At 32.3% G+C, this 20,714-nt stretch overlaps 1 protein-coding gene across 1 annotated transcript in view; it reads right to left on the minus strand.

Annotated features, from left to right (window-relative positions):
- The window catches only part of LOC136988565 (uncharacterized), a 59,274-nt gene that overhangs the window by 23,774 nt on the left and 14,786 nt on the right, over positions 1–20,714 (minus strand). Inside the window, exons 2-3 of the mRNA XM_067286467.1 lie at positions 19,448–19,649; positions 4,888–5,069 (exon numbers count right to left, since the gene is read on the minus strand). Coding sequence (XP_067142568.1) covers positions 4,888–5,069; positions 19,448–19,649 — 384 coding nt within the window. The remainder of the gene's footprint in view (positions 1–4,887; positions 5,070–19,447; positions 19,650–20,714) is intronic.

Here is a 20,714-nt window from a genome sequence, read left to right on the forward strand (position 1 = left end):
GGAAAAACTTAATTATTATTTGTCACAATAATTGCATTCACATCAATTATGATTATTAAAATTAAATCATTAATAGTAATTACCAAAATACAGGGGTATGAAACAAACATGAGAATAAAGTTTGACAACACTGCAAGCCAGATTTGGTGACATGGCTAGCAGTGCTACAAACACAACTAGTTCATGTTGTCACAAGGTTTGACTTACCAAATTGCCAAAGTATATTAAAAAGAGTGAGGTAAATAAACCATATAGTAAAAAATACATTATATTTAAAATATAGTTTAATGAATAACTTATTTTCCTTAAATAAAAAAAGATTCAGAATGAAAAAAAAATGTGATTTGAATGAGATCTTGGGATGTTTCCAAATGATTAAATCTCATTCATTATCCATCAAGCTAACTGCTTAATCTCATTAAAATATAAGATGGATGTCTTTGAGACAATTTAAAATCATATCAATATTCATCTAACTACTTGTCGATAATTGCCCACACGAAAAATTTGATAACATTCTAGAATTTAGATTACATTTCATTAACTAACCGTTTCAAAACCTTTTTTATTTCCAGTAAAATATAATAATATTTACATACATCAAGGAACACCGGAGATGTAAACAACACTTTCCGGAACCTTTTACCGGTGTTAGACGCAAATCGAAAAAATTTCCGTTAACGTTTTCGAACTTGGTAGTTCTTCTTCAGATGGTAAAAAACGAGGAACGCAGAACGAATAATCGAACAAGTTATTTTTAAACCGAAATCGAATGCTTTACGATGCAGCTGGTCGGACATGCGCATACGGTGCGAGTAGATGGCGATTAAAGGTCCGCGTCGATGAGGGTCTGCCAGGCGGAGGACAATCATCGCATTGCCTCACCCTGAACATCTGAGATGGTTGGAGGCTATCTCCATTTACAAACACAGCCGCACCACCACCTGCATTAACTATAAAGAGGAACTCAATTTGTCCTCCGCCTGGCAGACCCTCATCGACGCGGACCTTTAATCGCCATCTACTCGCACCGTATGCGCATGTCCGACCAGCTGCATCGTGAAGCATTCGATTTTGGTTTAAAAATAACTCGTTCGATTATTCGTTCTGCGTTCCTCGTTTTTTACCGTCTGAAGAAGAACTACCAAGTTCGAAAACATTAACGGAAATTTTTTTGATTTGCATCTAACACCAGTAAAAGGTTCCGGAAAGTGTTATGAAAACATTTGTTCAGCAAGTAAATATTATTATATCTCTATCAAGATCTGCTTCAGGTTCGATGATTATCTACCAATGGAATTGGTAGATTATCATCAAATTCAATGTAAATAAAATGCATATTTATCAAAAACTAATTAAGATGCAATTTAAAATGTAAAACTAATATTTTTAAAAAAATCATTCAATTTACTTAAGGAGAAATGTTAATGCTTTTGCCTTTGATTCACCAGTGCAAATACTATTAGATTAAATGACAATTTCCATTCATTTCTGTAATATTTTCTTAGCTTATTTGATTTCATTTCAGTTCATGCTCTTAAAATTGTATAAACAGTTATGCAAAAAACAATTTTATTGTTATTGTAGATGTCTTGCTAATTCAATACGTATTTTTCAGAAATCAGGACTTCTTGGTAACTAGTTTACACTTTAAACTTTTTCATTGAAATCATAGTGTTTGTACAAAGTAAATTTTCCACAATCTTATTGGATTAGTAAATTTTCAATTTTAACAAGATATTAAAATGAAATAAGATTGTGTAAAGAAATTTTGATTGCTATTACATTCATTTTCTTATCAAATTAAGACAAGCTTGTAATAATCATGATCAAAATGTTTTTGCATTTCAAGAGAACCAGTTTCTCCAATTGTCAACTGAAGAATTTTTTTCATTATTTTCTGATATAGTCATATTATTAATATTTGTTTATTTCTTCTTATCAGAAAATATCAAAGTTTTCAATTTTTTCTGACAAATTCATCATTGATTTTGTTAGTCTGTAGTCTGTAATGCTTGTTTGTGTTGATTTGATAGCTTTAGTTTTGCTTTATATTTGATTTTATTTTTAAATACGTATAACCTCCGAATACTGGACATTGTTGGGACTGAGAAGTTTGTCTGCTATTCAAAAGTACTGTACATGTTGGTGACCATATTGTATTTTAACCTGGTCATTATAAAGTGAAGAATACGATGGATTACAAAAACATCAAATTTGTGTTTGGAATGTGAAAATACCAAAAAGTGTATGTAGCATATATAATTGAAATACAGTATATTATTTATCATTTCAGCTGTAAAAGTAACAGTTTAATTTTATTCTAATTAGCACACATATTGTATAGGATACTTTAAATGAATCATAAAAATTATGACAAAATATAAATGTTGATTTATTATTAATTCATCAAAAATGACCTGAGCAGAAGTAACAAAAAAGAAAAATGAAACTGTTATTATGAACAGAAGGGTGGACGAAGGTCGGTTTAGGTGGTGAGAGTTTGAATGTCGAGTTACTAAGATGATTTGCTAGCCACTTCAAGGGGTAAAAAATATATTCAGTATTCTTGCATTTATAATGTCATTTATGATCTAAGCAACTAATAAAAATCGATATAGTGATAATATGATAATATGACGAATTTAGCCTCTGTAATCCAAATTATTATTGGTAGACCAATCCCACAGCAATCTCATTGGCAAATTGATTTTATTTTATAAAGACTACATCATATGCATTTCGGGCTGGTCTAATGTTTTCCAGCCCCTCTTCAGTGCTAAAAATGATAACAAAAAAGTAATATGTTTAACTAAAAATGACATCAATGTATAACTACGACAAGTTTACAAACATCCGGAGAGAAACTTACAATACATTCCTCCCTTAGGAAACACTTTAAATAATTCATGTCATGCTCTAACATTTCTGCCGTCTTCGTAACTTTTGCCAATCTGTTGTCCATTTTTCTTTTTTATATTGAAGAATATATATCAATATAGTGGATTTGTCTACTTTGTAGTTATTGAGTAGGTGTAATTTTTCCGGCATTTTTGTTTTTTTCAATAAATGCTTTGTGATGGCTAAAGTAATTTTTAATAAAGCTGTTAAGATCATAATTAAAGTCATAAATGCAAGAAAACTGAATATCTTCCTACATTTTACAGTGGTCAGCAAATTGCCTTCATAACACAACCTTTGAACTTTCAGCAAATAAGTGCTGTCGTCTTGACCTTAAAAACCTTTTATTTTTTCATTACTACTGTACTATGGTTCATGTTGAATGAATGAATAACTTTGAAAAGGTTTAAGGTTTCTTGATACCATAAGCTTAATTCCAACAATAAGACCAAAGTTTAACATTAATATGTATGATGATAAATGGTAATTGACAACTTACAGGAGACTAATCTGGTTAAATTAGTCTCCTGTAACAGATAAAATATTGTTTGGCTTTCTACAACCTTCCCTCCATCCCTATTCCTATTTTAATCCAGTCTTTATTCCATGCCTATGGTCAAAATTCATCCTCTGAAAGAGTATTTGAACTGATTCTTTGTTTTAGTTATAGATATCCTATTTGTAACTAGTGGAAGTGTCTGCTATTTGGGAGAGTCCATTAATGGAGGTTTCACTGTATAATGTGATTATTTAGCTTCAAGGTAAAAACAACTAAACTAAATTGATAAAGATAAAAACTATTTTTATAGTATTTTCTTGAAATATAGAAAGCCTATCCTTTCACTTTTTACCTGCAATCTTTTTTACTGTCTTTGTATAAAATGTAAATATTTCTAATTTCATTCTTATCAAGTTTTTATACAGGTACTCCTCACTTTACGACCGAGTTCCGTTCCGATGACTACGTCATTAAGCAAATTGGTCGATAAGCGAGGAACTTGCACCAGGAATATAGGATCATTGTAAAATTATACAAATTATGCAACAAACTTAAAATTTATTCATAAAAAGACTATTATAGTATGCTATTAGCCTATTATAGTACTATAAGACAATTATAGTATGCTTAGTGCACATGTCACCATTCGCCACTGATCGACACTCAAGCTGAGAAAGGGGATTCCTCGAATTGCAGGTCGAAACTCGATTGGTTGTAAGTGCGCGTGGTCGTTAAGCAGATAGGTCGTAAAGTGAGGAGTACATGACATACCTGGATAGCAATTTCACATATTACCTATCAATTTTTATCTAAATTTATGTGAATAAATTGAATGATAGTATTACAGTTATTTATGCAACTTTCTTTTCCATTAAGACCTTTTTCCTAAAAATAAAAGAAATATTTGTTTTGCAGCATAATACTGAATTACATGTTTTAAGTTTAAATTTATTGTTTTCAAATACTTTACACGATTTAAATAAACTCTTAAATGAGAATTTTCTATATATTTTCTTTTACTTTAGTCTGATGAACACTAAGAGTGTCTCTCTGCATGACATTAGAGATTGTCAAGTTCAAAACAAGGCATCCAGATGATGATGAACAGGGACTGAATTATCTGGGTCAAATTACCCAAAAAATTAAGCCCCAGGATGGTAGGCTGATATGTTTATCACTTTAAAATAGGAACAGCTGGATGTTTAATGTTAATTTATATTCATGGAAACAGATCCAACATTTATTCTCATTGAATATTTTCTGCCTTTTTTTTTATTATCCTATCTTTAAAATTAAAAAATGATATATAAACTCCCAAATATCTAATTAGAGGTAACTTTACATGAATTATTTAATCTTTAAAAAAAATTAATGAATATAAACATAAATGAATAGCTTCAGACATCAGGTTTTGCATTCAAGCCAAATTTCCTCTTTCTAGAAGACATTTCAGAAATATTTAAAATTTATAAGTAAAGAACACATACCATGAATAGCAACAATGGAACTTGTTAAAACTACCCGCTTCACTGTCCCTGCATCAGCACATGCTTGAAGTACATTCTTTGTACCTTCAACTGCTGGTTTAACTACATCTTCCTCGTTAGATGGAGGAGCATTTGGAAATGGTGAGGCAACATGAATAACATATGTGCAATCTTTTACAACACTAAAAATAAACAAATTTTTATGTTTATTAATAATCTTCAATCATTTTTTTTAAATATATCTTTTTAAATTTTAAGTTAAAACTTTTTATCTATATTATTATATAAACCTTATAGACTTGTTTACATTGAGTAATATTTCTGATTATTTGAGCATTTAACACACAATGATCAGGTTAATGTTACCTATGGTTCCAAGATGGCGGCTCGTCTGATTCCAACAAGGAAACGGTGGGGACGCACATTCTAACCTAACCTAACCTATTCTAATAATTTGGTTGGTAATAATTATGGTAATTTATTAGAATAGGTTAGGTTAGAACGTGCGCCCCTACTGTTTCCCTTCTTCTATTTGCTGGAATCAGAGATGAGCCGCCATCTTGGAACCATAGGTAACATTAACCAATAAGCATTATACAGTATATGTGAAAAGCATTTTGTTTAACTTTGTAAATCTGATATTAATTTAAATGACAAAAATATTAGAAGCATCAAAACAGTATTTGTCCCATAACTAATACTATGGGACAAATAATTCAATTAATTACAATAAAAAAAGTAGAAAAAAAATTTAAATTGTTCTACAAAATACTTAAGCATTTTTGTATATACAGACTGTCTCATGTAAAGTGTTATAAGTTAATAATTTGAAAAGCTGGTCATGTCAGCTGTCTTTTTTCAATTTGTAGTTTCAAAATAAATTTCATAAAAATGACATAATTATGTCACTTCTAGTCTCGGTCCTAAGGGACAGGTGACAACTATAAAATGAAATCCTAGAAAAAAGTTTATATTTTTGGATTCTATGGAAAAAAATGGCAAAAAACTTTTGTATACACACACCTTTTTATAACATACATCCATTAGAAGTTATGAACAATTGAAGCTTTGAATTGATTCAAATTGTTCAGTCTGTCCCTTCCAATCACACAACATAGAGATACCACTAAATCTGAACAGAGATGATTTCAGCAAGATGAAGGTCCACCAATTTTCAAATAATCAATATCTAAAACCTGATAGTTATATATTAAAGCCAAACAATTACTAGTGGGAGTTATAGGCTGTGGGTGCTAAGTCATCTCCAGTCGATGCCATAAGTAACTAAGTATAGTTATATCTAAATTAATAGTTCTGTAAACAAAGATCAGACGAAGGTCTGGGTAGAATAACTGGAAATGCAGGAGTTGTGGGTTCAAGTCCCACTTTGGGCCGATTCTTTTCTTCCATAACCTTCTAAATTAATTATTAAAATATTAATTTAATTATAATTATTAAATTTAGCAAGAAATGTCACCTAATGCCTACCTCTAGTGCAAGATTACTTAGCATTTAATTATCAATAGTAGTAATGTAGTCTGATATAATCTGGCAATTGTTTGGCACCAATTTTCATATTTTGTCAGAGATTTGCATATGCTATTAAGCCAGGATTTCAAGGTGAATAGTTGTAGAGAACTTGTTTGCCTGATATATAGTCTTTTGATTACTTTCTGTAGAAATAAGTAAGAAAAAAAAGATGTTCCTACCACCAACTACAAGAGAAGAAGTTATAAAACAGAATACAAGTTATCCCTTGATTAATGCAGTTAATTAATCCCTCAATGCTATTGCATATATCAAAATCGTGTTAATGAAATACAGTATCTATGTTAAGTAAAGACAGCTTGTAAAGCCATATTAATTAAAACTTCTTCTGCATATATAAAGAGATTGCTGCAATTAATTTCACATGTTAATCAAATCCGACATTAAACAAGAAATACCTGTATATGAAGTTGTGCTATAATGACCACCAAAATGTTGTGCAAAATTAGACAGATTTGTAAAAAAAAAACAAATATTTAGAAATAAATGATCAACAATTTGAATAATTATAATTTTGAATATATAATAATTACATTATCATCAGTTAAATCTGATCAATAGTTTGAATCAACTCAAAGCTTCAGTTCTTCAACTGTCCATAACTTTTAATAGGTGCATGTTATAAAAAGAAATACTAGGGTTCCACTTGAAATTTCAAAGTTTTCTTGCCCCCTTGAAAGAGGATAAGTAATGTAATTTCATCATTATTACAAAGCTCCTTACAAACCATTTCTTTTTGTTTAATGGTTTAAATCGGTCGACAGTCAAGTTATTGTAAAGTTATTAACTTGTAACACTACCTGAAATATCCTGTATGAGCTTTTGCATATTTTACACATATATGTGAATATTCATGTTAATATTAATTTTTGTCATTATTTTTGATAAAACAATAACAAACAATTATTTATTGTGACATTAAAAGTTGGAGCCCAGCATTGTGACAGTCATATTTTTTAATTTATTTAATTTAAAATATACGCTCTCCACCTCAAATTAGTAGTGGCTTGCCCATGTACATCATACTTTCCCTTTAAGAATAGTGTCATGCTGGTCATCTTTTAACTGCTTTCAGAAATAACATGACTTCCTGCCCCAAAGGTTTCCATATCTAGTCTCACCTTTCATCTATCTAATTCTGTTTGAGATTAAGGAAAGATGGATGACAGTGGGAATTTATAGGTCTACAAATTTTTCAAATTGCAGCCCAAGAATAAAAAAAAAAAAATCAGAATTAATATGGTATTTTTCCTATTGTATCTAATATAAACATTTATTGTAACCAGAATTTCATTTCAAATTCATAACAAACAAACATAAACTGACTTATTTATGATGTTATACAGTAAACATTTCTAGATAGGGACTATAGTCTGCACAGCAAAAAAGTAGATAGGAGTTGGCCTTAGCTGGAAGGATCGATATCAGATGAAAAAAAATGGAAGGAGACATGTGAAAGTTGACCATGTGGATTTGATATCTTTCAGCTGTTTGGTTTTTTTCGTTTTAAAATGTTTTTATACTATCTTTGCATAAATAATTTTATTGTTTTACATTTTATCTGCAAATTTTATTTCTGTGATCCACATGCCAACCCCCATATGTCTCTTTTCATCTGAATAGGCCCTTCCCACTCAGAATGACTCATGTCTACTCTTTCACTGCACAGACTACAGTAACTTTCTAGAATTTTTGAGATTCCATCAAATATATAAATATGTTGCACATACAAGGTAATTTTTATGACAACTAATAATTAATAATACTAAAAAATATTAAAAGGCATCATAATTTAAATAAAATGGAAACTTAACATTCTAATAAAGCTTGAGAAATCAAGTTTAGTTTTAATACAATTTTATTACTTTCTCAATATTTTTATAGTGGTACCTTGTACTTCAAATGACTAACTACAAACACTTCAGAGTTTTAAAACTCAATTTGACAAAATTTCACTTTGGAGTTTGAATGATGCCTCAAAGTTTGAACTGCATGCAGTGAAAAATGCACTTGAAGTGTAAAATAAGCTTCTAAACAAAGAATACAATTCTTAATCTTCCAAAACAGTGTTTTCTTAATTTATTCTTGGACTCACAAACACAAGTCATGTTACCATTTCAACACTTGGCGGTATACCGCCCGCCAAGTGTTGAAATGGTAACACGACTTGCATTTGTGAGTCCAAAGAATACAATCTCAAATTAGCAATAATATATTATATTTCACAAAAATTGTGTTTTTATATATATTGTTTTTTGTCACTTATTGCAATATTCCATTCAATATGTAAAATACTTAGCATACACACTTTTGCCAACATAATCTTTACTTATTAACCATGGCATCCGAAAAATGTGTGGAAGCAACGAAGCCTGAGAGGAAGGTTGGAATATCAATGAATGAGATGAAAAACGAACTTATTGCAAACGTTGAAAGCAGTACACACATGGTGGATATGTCAGTCAAGTTTAAGATGCCAAAGTCAATGGTGTGCAACCAGTAAATGGAATTTTATTTTACAATACTGTATGTATTTTATGTATTATTTTTGTTTTAATTTCATATTTAAGGCATTTAATTGTGTTATTTATACCTTAAATTATATGTATTTGCTATTTTAAGTTTATTGAAATGGGTATTGTTTAGAGTCTGGGGAATGAATTGATTCACTTTCCATTATTTCTAATGAGAAAAATTGCTTCAGACTTCGAAGGTTATGAATACAATAATAGAACTAAAAAAAAAGGCGACCACGAGAGCAGATGAATTTTACATCCATTCCACACACATCTAGGGTGAAAGATTTCTCTCTTCTATCCCCAAACCAAGTAATTCCTTCCTCTTTGTGACCTGAGTTTTCCGAATTCCTGGTGAGCACAGATGTGGAGTTAATGGGGAGGGGTTCTTTCGAGTAGCAGATTTTAAACTCTGCTTTCACCAACTTTCTTAGTCTTGTCATCACCCTTTTGATGATACAACTTTATATTGGAGAGGTGAGCTATCCTCTTAGTACCATTTTCCATTCCATACATCACATTTTTAGGCATGTTGTCATAGCATATTACTTTATTGACCCAATTAAGTGCTTTAATGTTTGGATGTTTTTTCCTCATGCCACTTTGAACTAAAATCCAGGATCCAGCTTTAATGTTTACCAGGGGTCCTATAAGTTTCCTATCATATTTTTTGAAGTCTTGATATTTCCTTTGTTGTTCTTAGGTATGCTCCTTTTCATATGAGTGTAAATCTATAATACCGAATTCACTGTCAGCCTCCAGCTTAACAACTGTATGTTGTCATTTGAATAATGGGGACAACAACCTAAATAAGAGTTGTAACTACAATTTCTGTGGCAGACTGCAGCATCCAAGCAACTTTTTCATCCACTGTCGAAATCTGGATAGTAATTAAGGAATTTCTTGAGATCCCATATCTTTCTCTCACATGCTCTCACTGACTCATTTGACTGACATGTTTTCTAGTTAATGTGTATTTTCATGTTTCTTTTACTTTTATTTTATTTCATTCTTATACACATTGTTGGTTCTGTTGCTCGGCATGTAACACCATTGTACTCCTTATATTTCTACCCCAACTGTGCCTAGCAGTGTCAGATAAAATAAAGCTTATTTTGTCTGTCTGTCTGTCTCACACACACTATTCCTGGCAGCATGATAAGGTGACATGATTTTTATTGTAATATTCCTGTCTCTGGCCCATTGCTTGAAACTGTCAGATTTAAAGATAGATCCACAATCACTGATGATCATGGCTACCTTACTGAATAATGGTAAATTATCCAAATAACGAATGCCACTATGAACATCTTTCATAGCTTAGTCTATGACCACCAGAAATGATTTATTCGTTCCTACTCCTTTGCTGCATTTCTGAAGCTCCACAAAATCAATGTGTACTGTGTCGAAGGGTATTTTTGATTGTGGGGCAAATAGCATAGGTCTTGATGGGATCAGTATTTAAACTTGATGGATTGACATATCAGACATTGAATGTAAAGTTGGATACTTTGTCTCATGTTAGGCCACCAGAACCATTCCCTTAACTTGTAATAGGTCTTCCAAAACCCATCATTACCCCACTGTCCAGATAATCATGATACTGCTTCATGATTATCTGGACAATGGGGGGTAATGATGGTGTTTTGAATATCTTTTGGGACAATCATCCGGCCATTCTTGGTTTTCTGCCACTTGTGCTTGTTGATTTGGTGGACTAGCATAGGCCTTAGGTGGGGACATAATCTGGAAATGCCATCTGCATCTATTAATTCCTTTCCAGTGCAATGACTAATTTTCATATCATATATTTGTAGAAAGACTTGCCACCAACCTAACTTTCTTTTAGGTTCTTTTAAACCCATTAAGAAGGTAAGCGCTTAGTGTTTGGTATGCACAGTGGAATTTCTTTCCCTCCAGGAAACTTTGAAAATATTTAATCACCTTGATCATGGCTAAGCATTCCTTTTCAATTGTGCTGTAATTAACCTCTGCTGGTGTAGAAGTATATGATTGATATCCTATAACTCGTAGTTGCCTTTCCCGAATCTCATTGGAGTTCCACTAATATAATATAGAGCAGCTGCCATAATAGGATGCATCGGTACAAAGCTTTAAGATCAATCTCCAATCAGAAGTTTGTAATATAGGATTCGATTTAATTCTTTGAATCAATTCTGATATGCTTGCTCATTCTCTTGTCCACTCAACTTAAACAGAAAGATATTCCCTTTGATCTAAAGGACAAAAAATTGCAGCATAATTCGAAATAAAGGCACAGAAGTGTCCATTCAGTCTTGTGAAACATCTTACCATGTGAAGATCATGGGGCTGAGGCATATTATGAACTTTTTCGATTGGCACTTTGCCATAGCTTTGCTAAAACTGTCTATAACTCTTTCCGGGAATTTGATTTTATTTACATTTAAATCTAAATAAATCAGAATTTAAACAAAGTTTGTGTTGTATAACCTCTCTAATACTTGATAAATAAGCTTTCCATTACTTATTTCATTGTCTGCCCCTTGTGCTTATATCGTCAATATAATTCTGGACTTTTTCATTTTCTAAGAGATCTCCCAGTACCTTATTCATAACTTTTTGGAATAATTCTTTGGTAAATTCTTCCAATCTTGAGGTAAACAGTGTACTGATAGTATCCAAATGGAGTGACAAAAATCATACTTTCTAGTCTCCTCACTAATTCCAATCTCCCAAAATCCATCTTTTAAGTCCAATTTTATAAAACATTTACTTCCTCTTTCTTTCCCTTTTCTTTAATAGATGAATATTAAAGAAAAGAGATAAGGATCAATTCAGTCACTTTGTTGATTTTTATATATAGTTATGAGCAAATCTGTAATCTCCATTCCCTTCAGAAAGAACAACACGAGGGGAAGCATAAGGGGATGATGATTCTTCAATTATGCCTTGGGCTAACAGGTATTTTATTTTGGCCCTTAACCACTGATATTTATCATGATACAACCAATAGGGTTTACATTTAAGCAAGCACCTTCGTGTCCATTATACTGAAATCAACAATGAACTTAGAGGTTCTTGTATAATCAAGTTGATGAATGCCCAGAAAATGCCACAAAATGTCTTCTTTTTATAATATAACTCTCTCCATTTTAACTAGTAATACTTCCTGCTTACTAAAATTCCAGAATATATTAAGTTTTTCCAATGTGTGAATTCCTATCAAAAGAGTGTAGTCCATTTCCTTAACAATAATAGCTTCTGTGTGTTGGATACGATCTCTAAACTTTACAGAAACCAAAACACCTTTTTATAGAGTAAGTGTTCAATTAAATGATTTTAAAACTATATGTATCTGATGTGATTTTATTTTGCATTTATTCACAAGTCTAGGTTGACCATGGATTGGCTAATTAGGTTGACCGTGGATCCCAGATCTAGAAAAGCCAAGCAATGCACGTTATTCATTTCCATTGAGAAAATTTGGGGATCATTAAGAACCGTGACTAAGCAATGGTCCGAATTTGTCAGAGGGATCAGTAAACCCTTCCTTACTCATTTTTTGAATCTTCCATATTTCCCAACTTCTCATCCAAATAGTTACTACTGAAAGGGGCACCATTATCAATTTCATTGACAGTGGTGAAACTTCGGTTACCATGAATATTTTTATCCCTTTTTTTTTCAATTTTCTTCGATGCTGGTTGGTACGAATTTGCTCAATCCGACACACAAGTTCTCTTTGTTATTTAAATTTTGCTGCAGAATAGCAGCTTGACCATCTTCTGGTAGCCCATGCATTGCCACAGTTGTAAAGCTGTTTCCCAATATCTGGATATGCAAGTTGAATATGCCATTGTTTTTCAAAATAATATTCTAATAGTGGAACACCACAATATTCCCACATATCCTCTAATATGAAGAGTTGGATCTGATTCTGTCTGAATGCACTAAAGAAAGGAGTTTTTCCATTCTTCCCAATTATCACCGACTGTTATCTAATACTCAAGAATTGTACCATTTCACAACAATTCCTTCGAAATAATTCCAATGTTATGGATTTTTTTGTTCATCTGTAAACAAATTGTGAGATTCACATGCATGTTCATATGAAATTATCCAAATATGCGCTTCCTCCAATTTATCATCATATTTTTCTATATTGATTATACTGCAAAATGAGTTTACTGAGATTTTTTCGATGGTTTGCTGAAAAGAGTTCATGAACTTCATCTCAGCTTGTTGGTTCAGGTATAACTTTTACAACTGAACTATTTGCGCTGTTACATCCAACTCTGGGTCAGCAAACTGTCCGAGGCGGCCAATTGTATCAAAGTTTTATTAAGATAGAAGGTGAGCTCTGTCTTCAATAAAGAAATAGATAGTGTCCAATAATTCATCATTGTCCAGATAACAGTCTGAAAAACCAATGAGGACAAAATTGCAGGATGACTTACTATTCTTTGAAACTCTTGGTCTACTTCCATCTATTTGTCTTCCCTTTCCAGTTGATATCAGGAGATAATGTAGGAGTCTTCAACCTTCTGAACAAAGAATTTGAAAAGCACGATTCTACTTCAAGACTACATAAATGCAGCAGAGTACTGAAATCCTGTCGACTGTACCAAATTGTAATATCACCAAAGGTTATGAATACAATAATAGAACTAAAAAGAAAGGTGACCACAAGAGCAGATGAATTTTACGTCCATTCCACACACGTCTAGGGTGAAATGTGAGAACCTCTCTCTCCTCTATCCCCAGACTAAGCCATTCCTTTCCCTTCATGACCAGAGTTCTCTGAATTCTTGACAAATGCAGATGTGGAGTTAATGGGGAGGGGTTCTTTTGAGTAGCAGATTTTAAAATTGTTTACAAAATGACCTCCTGGAAGGAATTAATTTCAAAGTATGAGGCACCACTTTAATTTTTCTGTGGATTGGTACTGTACATTTCATAGACTGGGTACTAGGCCTCAGACCATTGAAAAACTTAAATTATATAAAATTTTTAGATATAAAATATTCAACTGAATAACAGAATTATCCATCATTCAAAATCATTTGTTACTTTGAATTTTTTTATTTTATTAAGAGTATGGAGAAAATTTAAGTTGAAAAATTAATAAATTTCCTATCTTATGAAAAAATTTGAACTAATAAAATGGCAATTCCATTCTATAGAGTGGTTATAATTAAACAGGAAGTGCTAGAGCTCTGTGTGAAAAGAACTATTGGACCAAATATAACCAAATTTGGTATGTACTCCTCCTCAACCATGAGATTTTGATTTTGCAAATAAGAAATTTGTTCCAAAATTTCCCAATGGGAAATTGCACTAATGTCATTACAATTTGATTTTAGATAGGTTGTAAAAAAATTCAGGCAATAGTGAACTTGAAACAAAAAAGTTCAATCATTTTACTGAAATTTAGTATTGTAATTACAGATTCTGAGTTGTAACTCTTCATAGATTACAATGTTACATTGGTAATTTTTCACATATCAAATTGCACACATGGAAATGTTCAAGTAACCACTAAACCAGACTAATGGTTCTACTGTAAGTGCCTTCCATCTCTGTTCATTTGTTGTGCATTGTTCATTGAAGCATGCATTTAATGAACAACGTACTTGATGGCAGAATAAAACAGACTTGGGTGCAGTTGTCTCACATGTAGCAAAATTTTCCCTAAGACAACTAATTAGGAACATCATGACAATAAAGACTCTTCAAGTATTTTCTTAACCAAAACTTGCAAGTCAAGTGACTGGGTAGCATTGCTGCTGGAAGTAATCAACTCATTATTTTTTCATTTGTGAAATGTTGATGCAGTAAACCTTGCACATCAACACTGATATGAGAGGATGATCCATCTTGCATAAAGATTGTGATATCTGAACAATTTTGTTGCTGAATTGCAGGGATGATAAAGTTTTTGAAGGGTGTGTCCATACCTAAATGGCATGACACTAACCCAAATGATATACTTTATTTTTTTGAAAAAACACAAGAGAATGTTATATAAATAAACACTTGAGAAATGAGAAAAGAAGGCTGGGAATCTTATGGTGCATTGTCAGGCCTTTGTATATTGTACAAATGTTGCTAGGCATGCAAATGTATTTCAAGAACAAACTACAAAAATACAGTACATTGATAAAAAATGTTGTAAATCTGCACTACATTAATTTTTTGATTGATGCAAGGAAATCTGTTGATTAAACATGTGGATTTTCTCCAGACCAAACATGTGTAGTGCTATGCTACTATATGTATATAATTTTGTTTGGTTCTATATTTTATTATGCAAACTTTTTCCGTTACTTTGTATTGGGTTTTTATACTTTTGTATGGTACTTCACATTGTAATTCTGTTGTGCTTCCTGATGTCACCCTTTCTGTGGTGATTCGAATAGAACCTGCTAATTGGTCAGGAAGGGGGTCACGTGCAGAAAGTGTACTTCTGGTGAGTGGGAGCTATAAAACAGCAGGTGTGTTCACATGTTCAGACCTTTTCATTTCATTGGATTCCTGTTTGGACAAGAGACAAAGAAAGTGGATTACAAATGACCGTCGAGATCGTTGCTGGAGAAGGGACAGTTTTATTAGAATGAAGAATCCAAGTCCATCTTTGTGAAATCACTACATATTAATTTGGGATATGTGCATCGTGCCTGAGAACCTCCAAGAGATATTAGTAAGACTATTATTTTGTCATTAAAGAATTTAGTGGACACGTGTTTGACCACCTCTTTGGTCAATGGACTATTATAAGCTGAATAGGACACTCAAAATATGGTTAATGTTGAGATGCCATGCAAGAGCACGTGTATTTATTATCTTGTATATATTTGTAATTACCTATTTCATGAAATTGTGATGTTATTCGGATTAGCTTGTTCTCTTCGTTGTATAACTGTACCATTTGGTCATGATGATTCATGTAACAGAGAACGGATGCATTTAACAGTCAAGGAATCTAATAAACTGAGTGTTGTTGTGTTAATTATAAAGAGAAGGTTGTAAGGTCTTCATTTCATTACCCATTCTACACCGACTCTGTATATTTTGTTATACCGGAGACACTACACATGGCAGTTATGAGTGTTCACAACACAATTCATGTAAACTTGGACTTCATCAAATCATGACAAATGATTTCAATGAGCATAATCACCAAGAAGCAACTCATGATTATGTAATATCCCATAGGGATAAAACTGCAATATTTGTCACAAAATTTTCTGTGCTGTAGGGTTAGGGTGACCATATATTGAAAATATGAAAATGGGAGACAAAGTTTTTTGGGAAAAATAATAGTTATAATAAGAAAATATCATTTTGTGGCTAATTTTTATTGAACATTAAATTACATATTTAAAATATTCATTTATTTTCAAGACAAAATATATCACCACCACCTGCCTTGAAAATGCCAAAATATCTGAAATTCGTCTAAGTCTAATACAGTGATTCTCAACCACTTTGCCATGGCACTTTAGTGTGCTACGAGATTTTTGAAGTGTGCTGCCACTGCAAATACCCATACATAAGCAACATCGGACAAGTAGTTCAATCAGTTCTAACTTCCTAGGGTGCGTTTGGAAATTGTAACCGGTAACTTCCAGTAGTTACCAAGGCGTATAGAAAACGTGACCTAAATAACCAACTGCATTTAAAAACCACTGTTATGACATCACTGATCGTCTTGTGGTACTTACCAAAGTAATCGTGTGTGCTGCCAAATTTTTAAATTATTAAAAGTGCACAGTGATGAGAAAAAGGTTGAGAATCACTGGTCTAATATCTGAAAGTATGATACTAATAAACAACTAAAATGCAGTGGATTTTACTGTTTTGAACTGGTGATTACAGTAAGTATGTTTATTGTGATTAGTTTACTTTTATATTCTCGTGGGCAGGGGCAGATCTAGGTTTTTCGGAGCCTAGGGCTTATTGAAGTCCAGTGGGGCCCCATTTTTTGTTAATAGAAATAATAATTTATAGTATTAACTATTATTATTATCATTATTATTATTATATTTATTACTATATGATAAGTGCTCATTGTTAATGAAAAAATTTGTATTAAAAATTTATGATGATAATTCAATTTTTGTGGGTCCTTTACAATTGGGGGCCCAAGGCTTAAAAGCCCTATTAGTCACTATGTAGATCCACCCCTGCTCATGGTTATAAGTAATAAAGCTAAGATAAACTAAAACAATAAAAGTTTTAATACAGTAATACATACTTGGTGTTGTAGCACACTGTTTAAAGTACACTTGTCATCAATAAAAATTTTCATAAAATGGTTTGAGGTTATAGAGGCATAATTGTCTTCATGAAGTTTTCGCAGCTGATTTCATGAAAACACAAGTCACTAAAACTATCATACTAAATTGTGCAAAACATACCACTTGTATTTCTTTATTTTATATTTGTCATGAAACATTGGCAGGACAAAATGAAGAAAAATGGGACATCTTATCATCTGTATATGACATGTCAATAAATGTCTTGTTGTAAAAGATAATGTTTTGAAGGAAGTTCCAAACTTACTCCAAGACATTATCCTTTACAACAAGACATTTATTTTATGGAAGACAACTCCCAACCTAACCAGCTTTCTAGACGAAATGAACGACAATCCTTATGGGCTGTCCCTGGAGATGGAGAAACATAGCAGCAGCAGGGTCCATTTCCTTGACTTGGATATCAGAATTCCGGCATCTACACATCTGTATATCATAAACCGTCTAGTATATCCACATACATACCAATAACCTCTTGTGATCCCTTCCAATACAAGATGGCAGCCTTCAGGGCGTTGGTTAAAAGAGCCTACACACTCGTCTACGCAACAGGCACTCGCAGAAGAATTAAAACATTTAAAAGAGATTGCCAGGACCCATGGTTTCCACAATATCATACGGAAAATCTCTGAGTGCCACAGACGGATGCAGGCTTCTTCCAGTATTACTGCAGTAACACAAAGCGGTAACCAGAGGATGGATATTGTGAGGATACCTCTTACTTTCAACCCCCTCTTGAGGTCTTTATACAGTACCATCATAAAGAAATGTAATGTGTACCCTTGCCTACAGGAGATGCCCTACTCTGTTCGACACCTTACGTAACGGGAAAGACCGATCCAGTATGGAAAGACTACCAGGCATCTATAGCATCCTGCTTAGGGATAACCAGTTTAATAGAGATTTAATATACATAAGATCAACTAAACGTTCATTGGGGGTTAGGTTAAAGGAGCATATCTCCAATATACAATGCAATCGATGCACCACCTCGCTCTCCACTTACGCCACCAACTCCGAAGTTGTGGCAGACTTCACTTGGTCTCATTTGGGTAATATGACAAACCTGTCATATAAACAAACTTAGGAATTTGGAGGCATTGGAGATTTTTAAAGCTGACCACAAGGGCTTTCTATCAATTTTAAAGATGAAAAACAAATCTCAAAGGCATCGTAAGCTATGTATGACCTGACGTTATAACAAACAATGCAGACACACATGTTCAGATAACAAAAGAAAAATTCATAAAAAAGAAAATGTTTGAAATTCGAATAGGTCAGAGTCAAATGCATTCCAAAATAGAACACCACCGGCACCAGAAGGGATCGTTTTTTCAAAAAGATCTACCTGAGGAAGGTCCTAGACGTGGACTGAAAATGTTAGTAACATGACAACTTTCAAAACTACATGCAAAACACAATAAGATTATTGTATATAAATAAAGAAAATGTACCAAATATAGTTTTGATTAATTTTTTTAATATTAGTTTCATCTGAGGTTTATTTTTACTCCCAGGTTTGTTGATTCAATGTTCTGAAAGATCACTGATGGGATTATGACTATTTCTATTTATAAGATAATTACATTGATATGGGAGGAAAACTGAAACCTAAGTAAGAAATCATTTTACTATCATCATAAGTTGCTAAATCAAGGGTTGCTATAAAACAAGTCTACTACATCAAAATTTAAAACTAGTTTCTACATTGAAAAAAGATTTATGAAAATTTTAACTTTCTTATTTTTTTTATAAATAAATTAGAAAATATAGAATGGAAACTCAATTATTCAAAACAGTTTTCAGTAAGAAGGGAAGGGAAAACAGAACATGTAGTGTTGTACAGTACATACAACTGAGTACACAGAAAATACACACACATCACTCTCTACAGTGGAAATAGTCTGGAAATAGTCACATCGTCTGTCAGTTGCAGCACTGCAAAACTAGGTCATGTACTGTACTGTACATAAATTAATGAACTCAAAATTTAATGTTATCTTCAAATATAGTAATTTCATTATAGCATTTACTGTTCATGAAACATTAAAATGCACAGTGCATAATGGAACCAAAACACAAAAACATGTTGCGGGATTATCTAATTTCATTTATCCAAAAGACCCTTGGTCTCATTCGGGTAATTGAGTTTCCACTGTATTTTTCTTATTGAAAACTGACTTTATATATACTTACTCTTTCCAGCAATCAGGATTAGTTAAATCAGCTTCCACTAATTCTAATGGATATCGAGCATCAGGACAAAGTTCTTGTAAAGGTTTCACTTTTTGTTCATTTTGCAAACTTCTGACAGTCCCTCTAACACGATATTCCTCTTCCAGTAGTAATTTAATAATATGTGCAGCAATATAACCTGAGGCACCAGTGACTAGGACCACTATTTGAAAAAAAAATTTATTGTAAAAATTTCATTTTTTTATTATTTAAATTTTTCATAAACTTCTAGATAAAATTAAAGAAATTTTGTATGATAAATTTCAGTGAAATGAACCAATTTAATATAAAGTAACAAATTTACATTTTATATTTAAACTTTTTGTATCCTGACTAGAGCTTGTGGCTCTGGCAAAGTCCACAGATAAAGAGTAGGTGGGAGGAAAAGCATTGTATTAAATAAAGTGTTGAAAAAGGCCTTACTATGTTTTTGAGATGTATTGTGAAGTTTCTTTGTGTATCAAGCCTTCTACTCGTGTGACAAATAGATTACATTCCCCATCTATTGCAATGAAAATGGAAAAAAATAGAAATGTATAGAGTAAAATTAATGATTAAAAAACAAAAAACCTTGATAATTCCAGCAAAAAATATTTAATAAAAACGTTTTCGACTGTTTTAAACAGCCTTCATCAGTTAAAACGAACTTAAAAACAAAAGAATGCAGAAAAAGAACTCAAGCAAATATTTAAAATTCAAATTAATTCCACAGTAAAAATGCCGTTCTGAATAAGAAATTAACAAATTGCGCATGCGCAATATATCGCAGTGAGAATAAAAATAAAAAATAAAACAAATAACAAAATATTGCCGCAAAAACTTGTCTATTACAAGAAAAAACGTTATGTACTGCGGTAAAACGATCTCCAAGCCGTGGACAAAGCATCAGCGTCTCTATGGTTAATACAACCGGTGTTAACATGGGCTTTGTAGATTTCTAGTTTTTCTAAATATTTCAGCATTTGTTTGTTGGTCGTGGCCTTAATGATAGACGCTTTATCCCAATAAATGTCAACATCTTGATGTTTAGCGAAAGCTGCTAGCACAGTAGTATCCAAGCTTTTATTAATGGAGTATCTATGCTCCTTAAGCCTCTGTTTTAAATGCCTCATGGTTGCGCCAACGTATACCAGATCCGAATTAAACCGACGATCCTTTAAAGGTATAGAATATACCCCTGTTTTATAACTATGGTTTTCTTTTTTCTTGTCATTTCTTAATAATCGAT

The sequence above is a fragment of the Centruroides vittatus genome, unplaced genomic scaffold (genome assembly GCF_030686945.1).
Source record: "Centruroides vittatus isolate TY-2023 unplaced genomic scaffold, ASM3068694v2 scaffold_3315, whole genome shotgun sequence".
In the NCBI taxonomy this organism is placed as follows: domain Eukaryota; kingdom Metazoa; phylum Arthropoda; class Arachnida; order Scorpiones; family Buthidae; genus Centruroides; species Centruroides vittatus.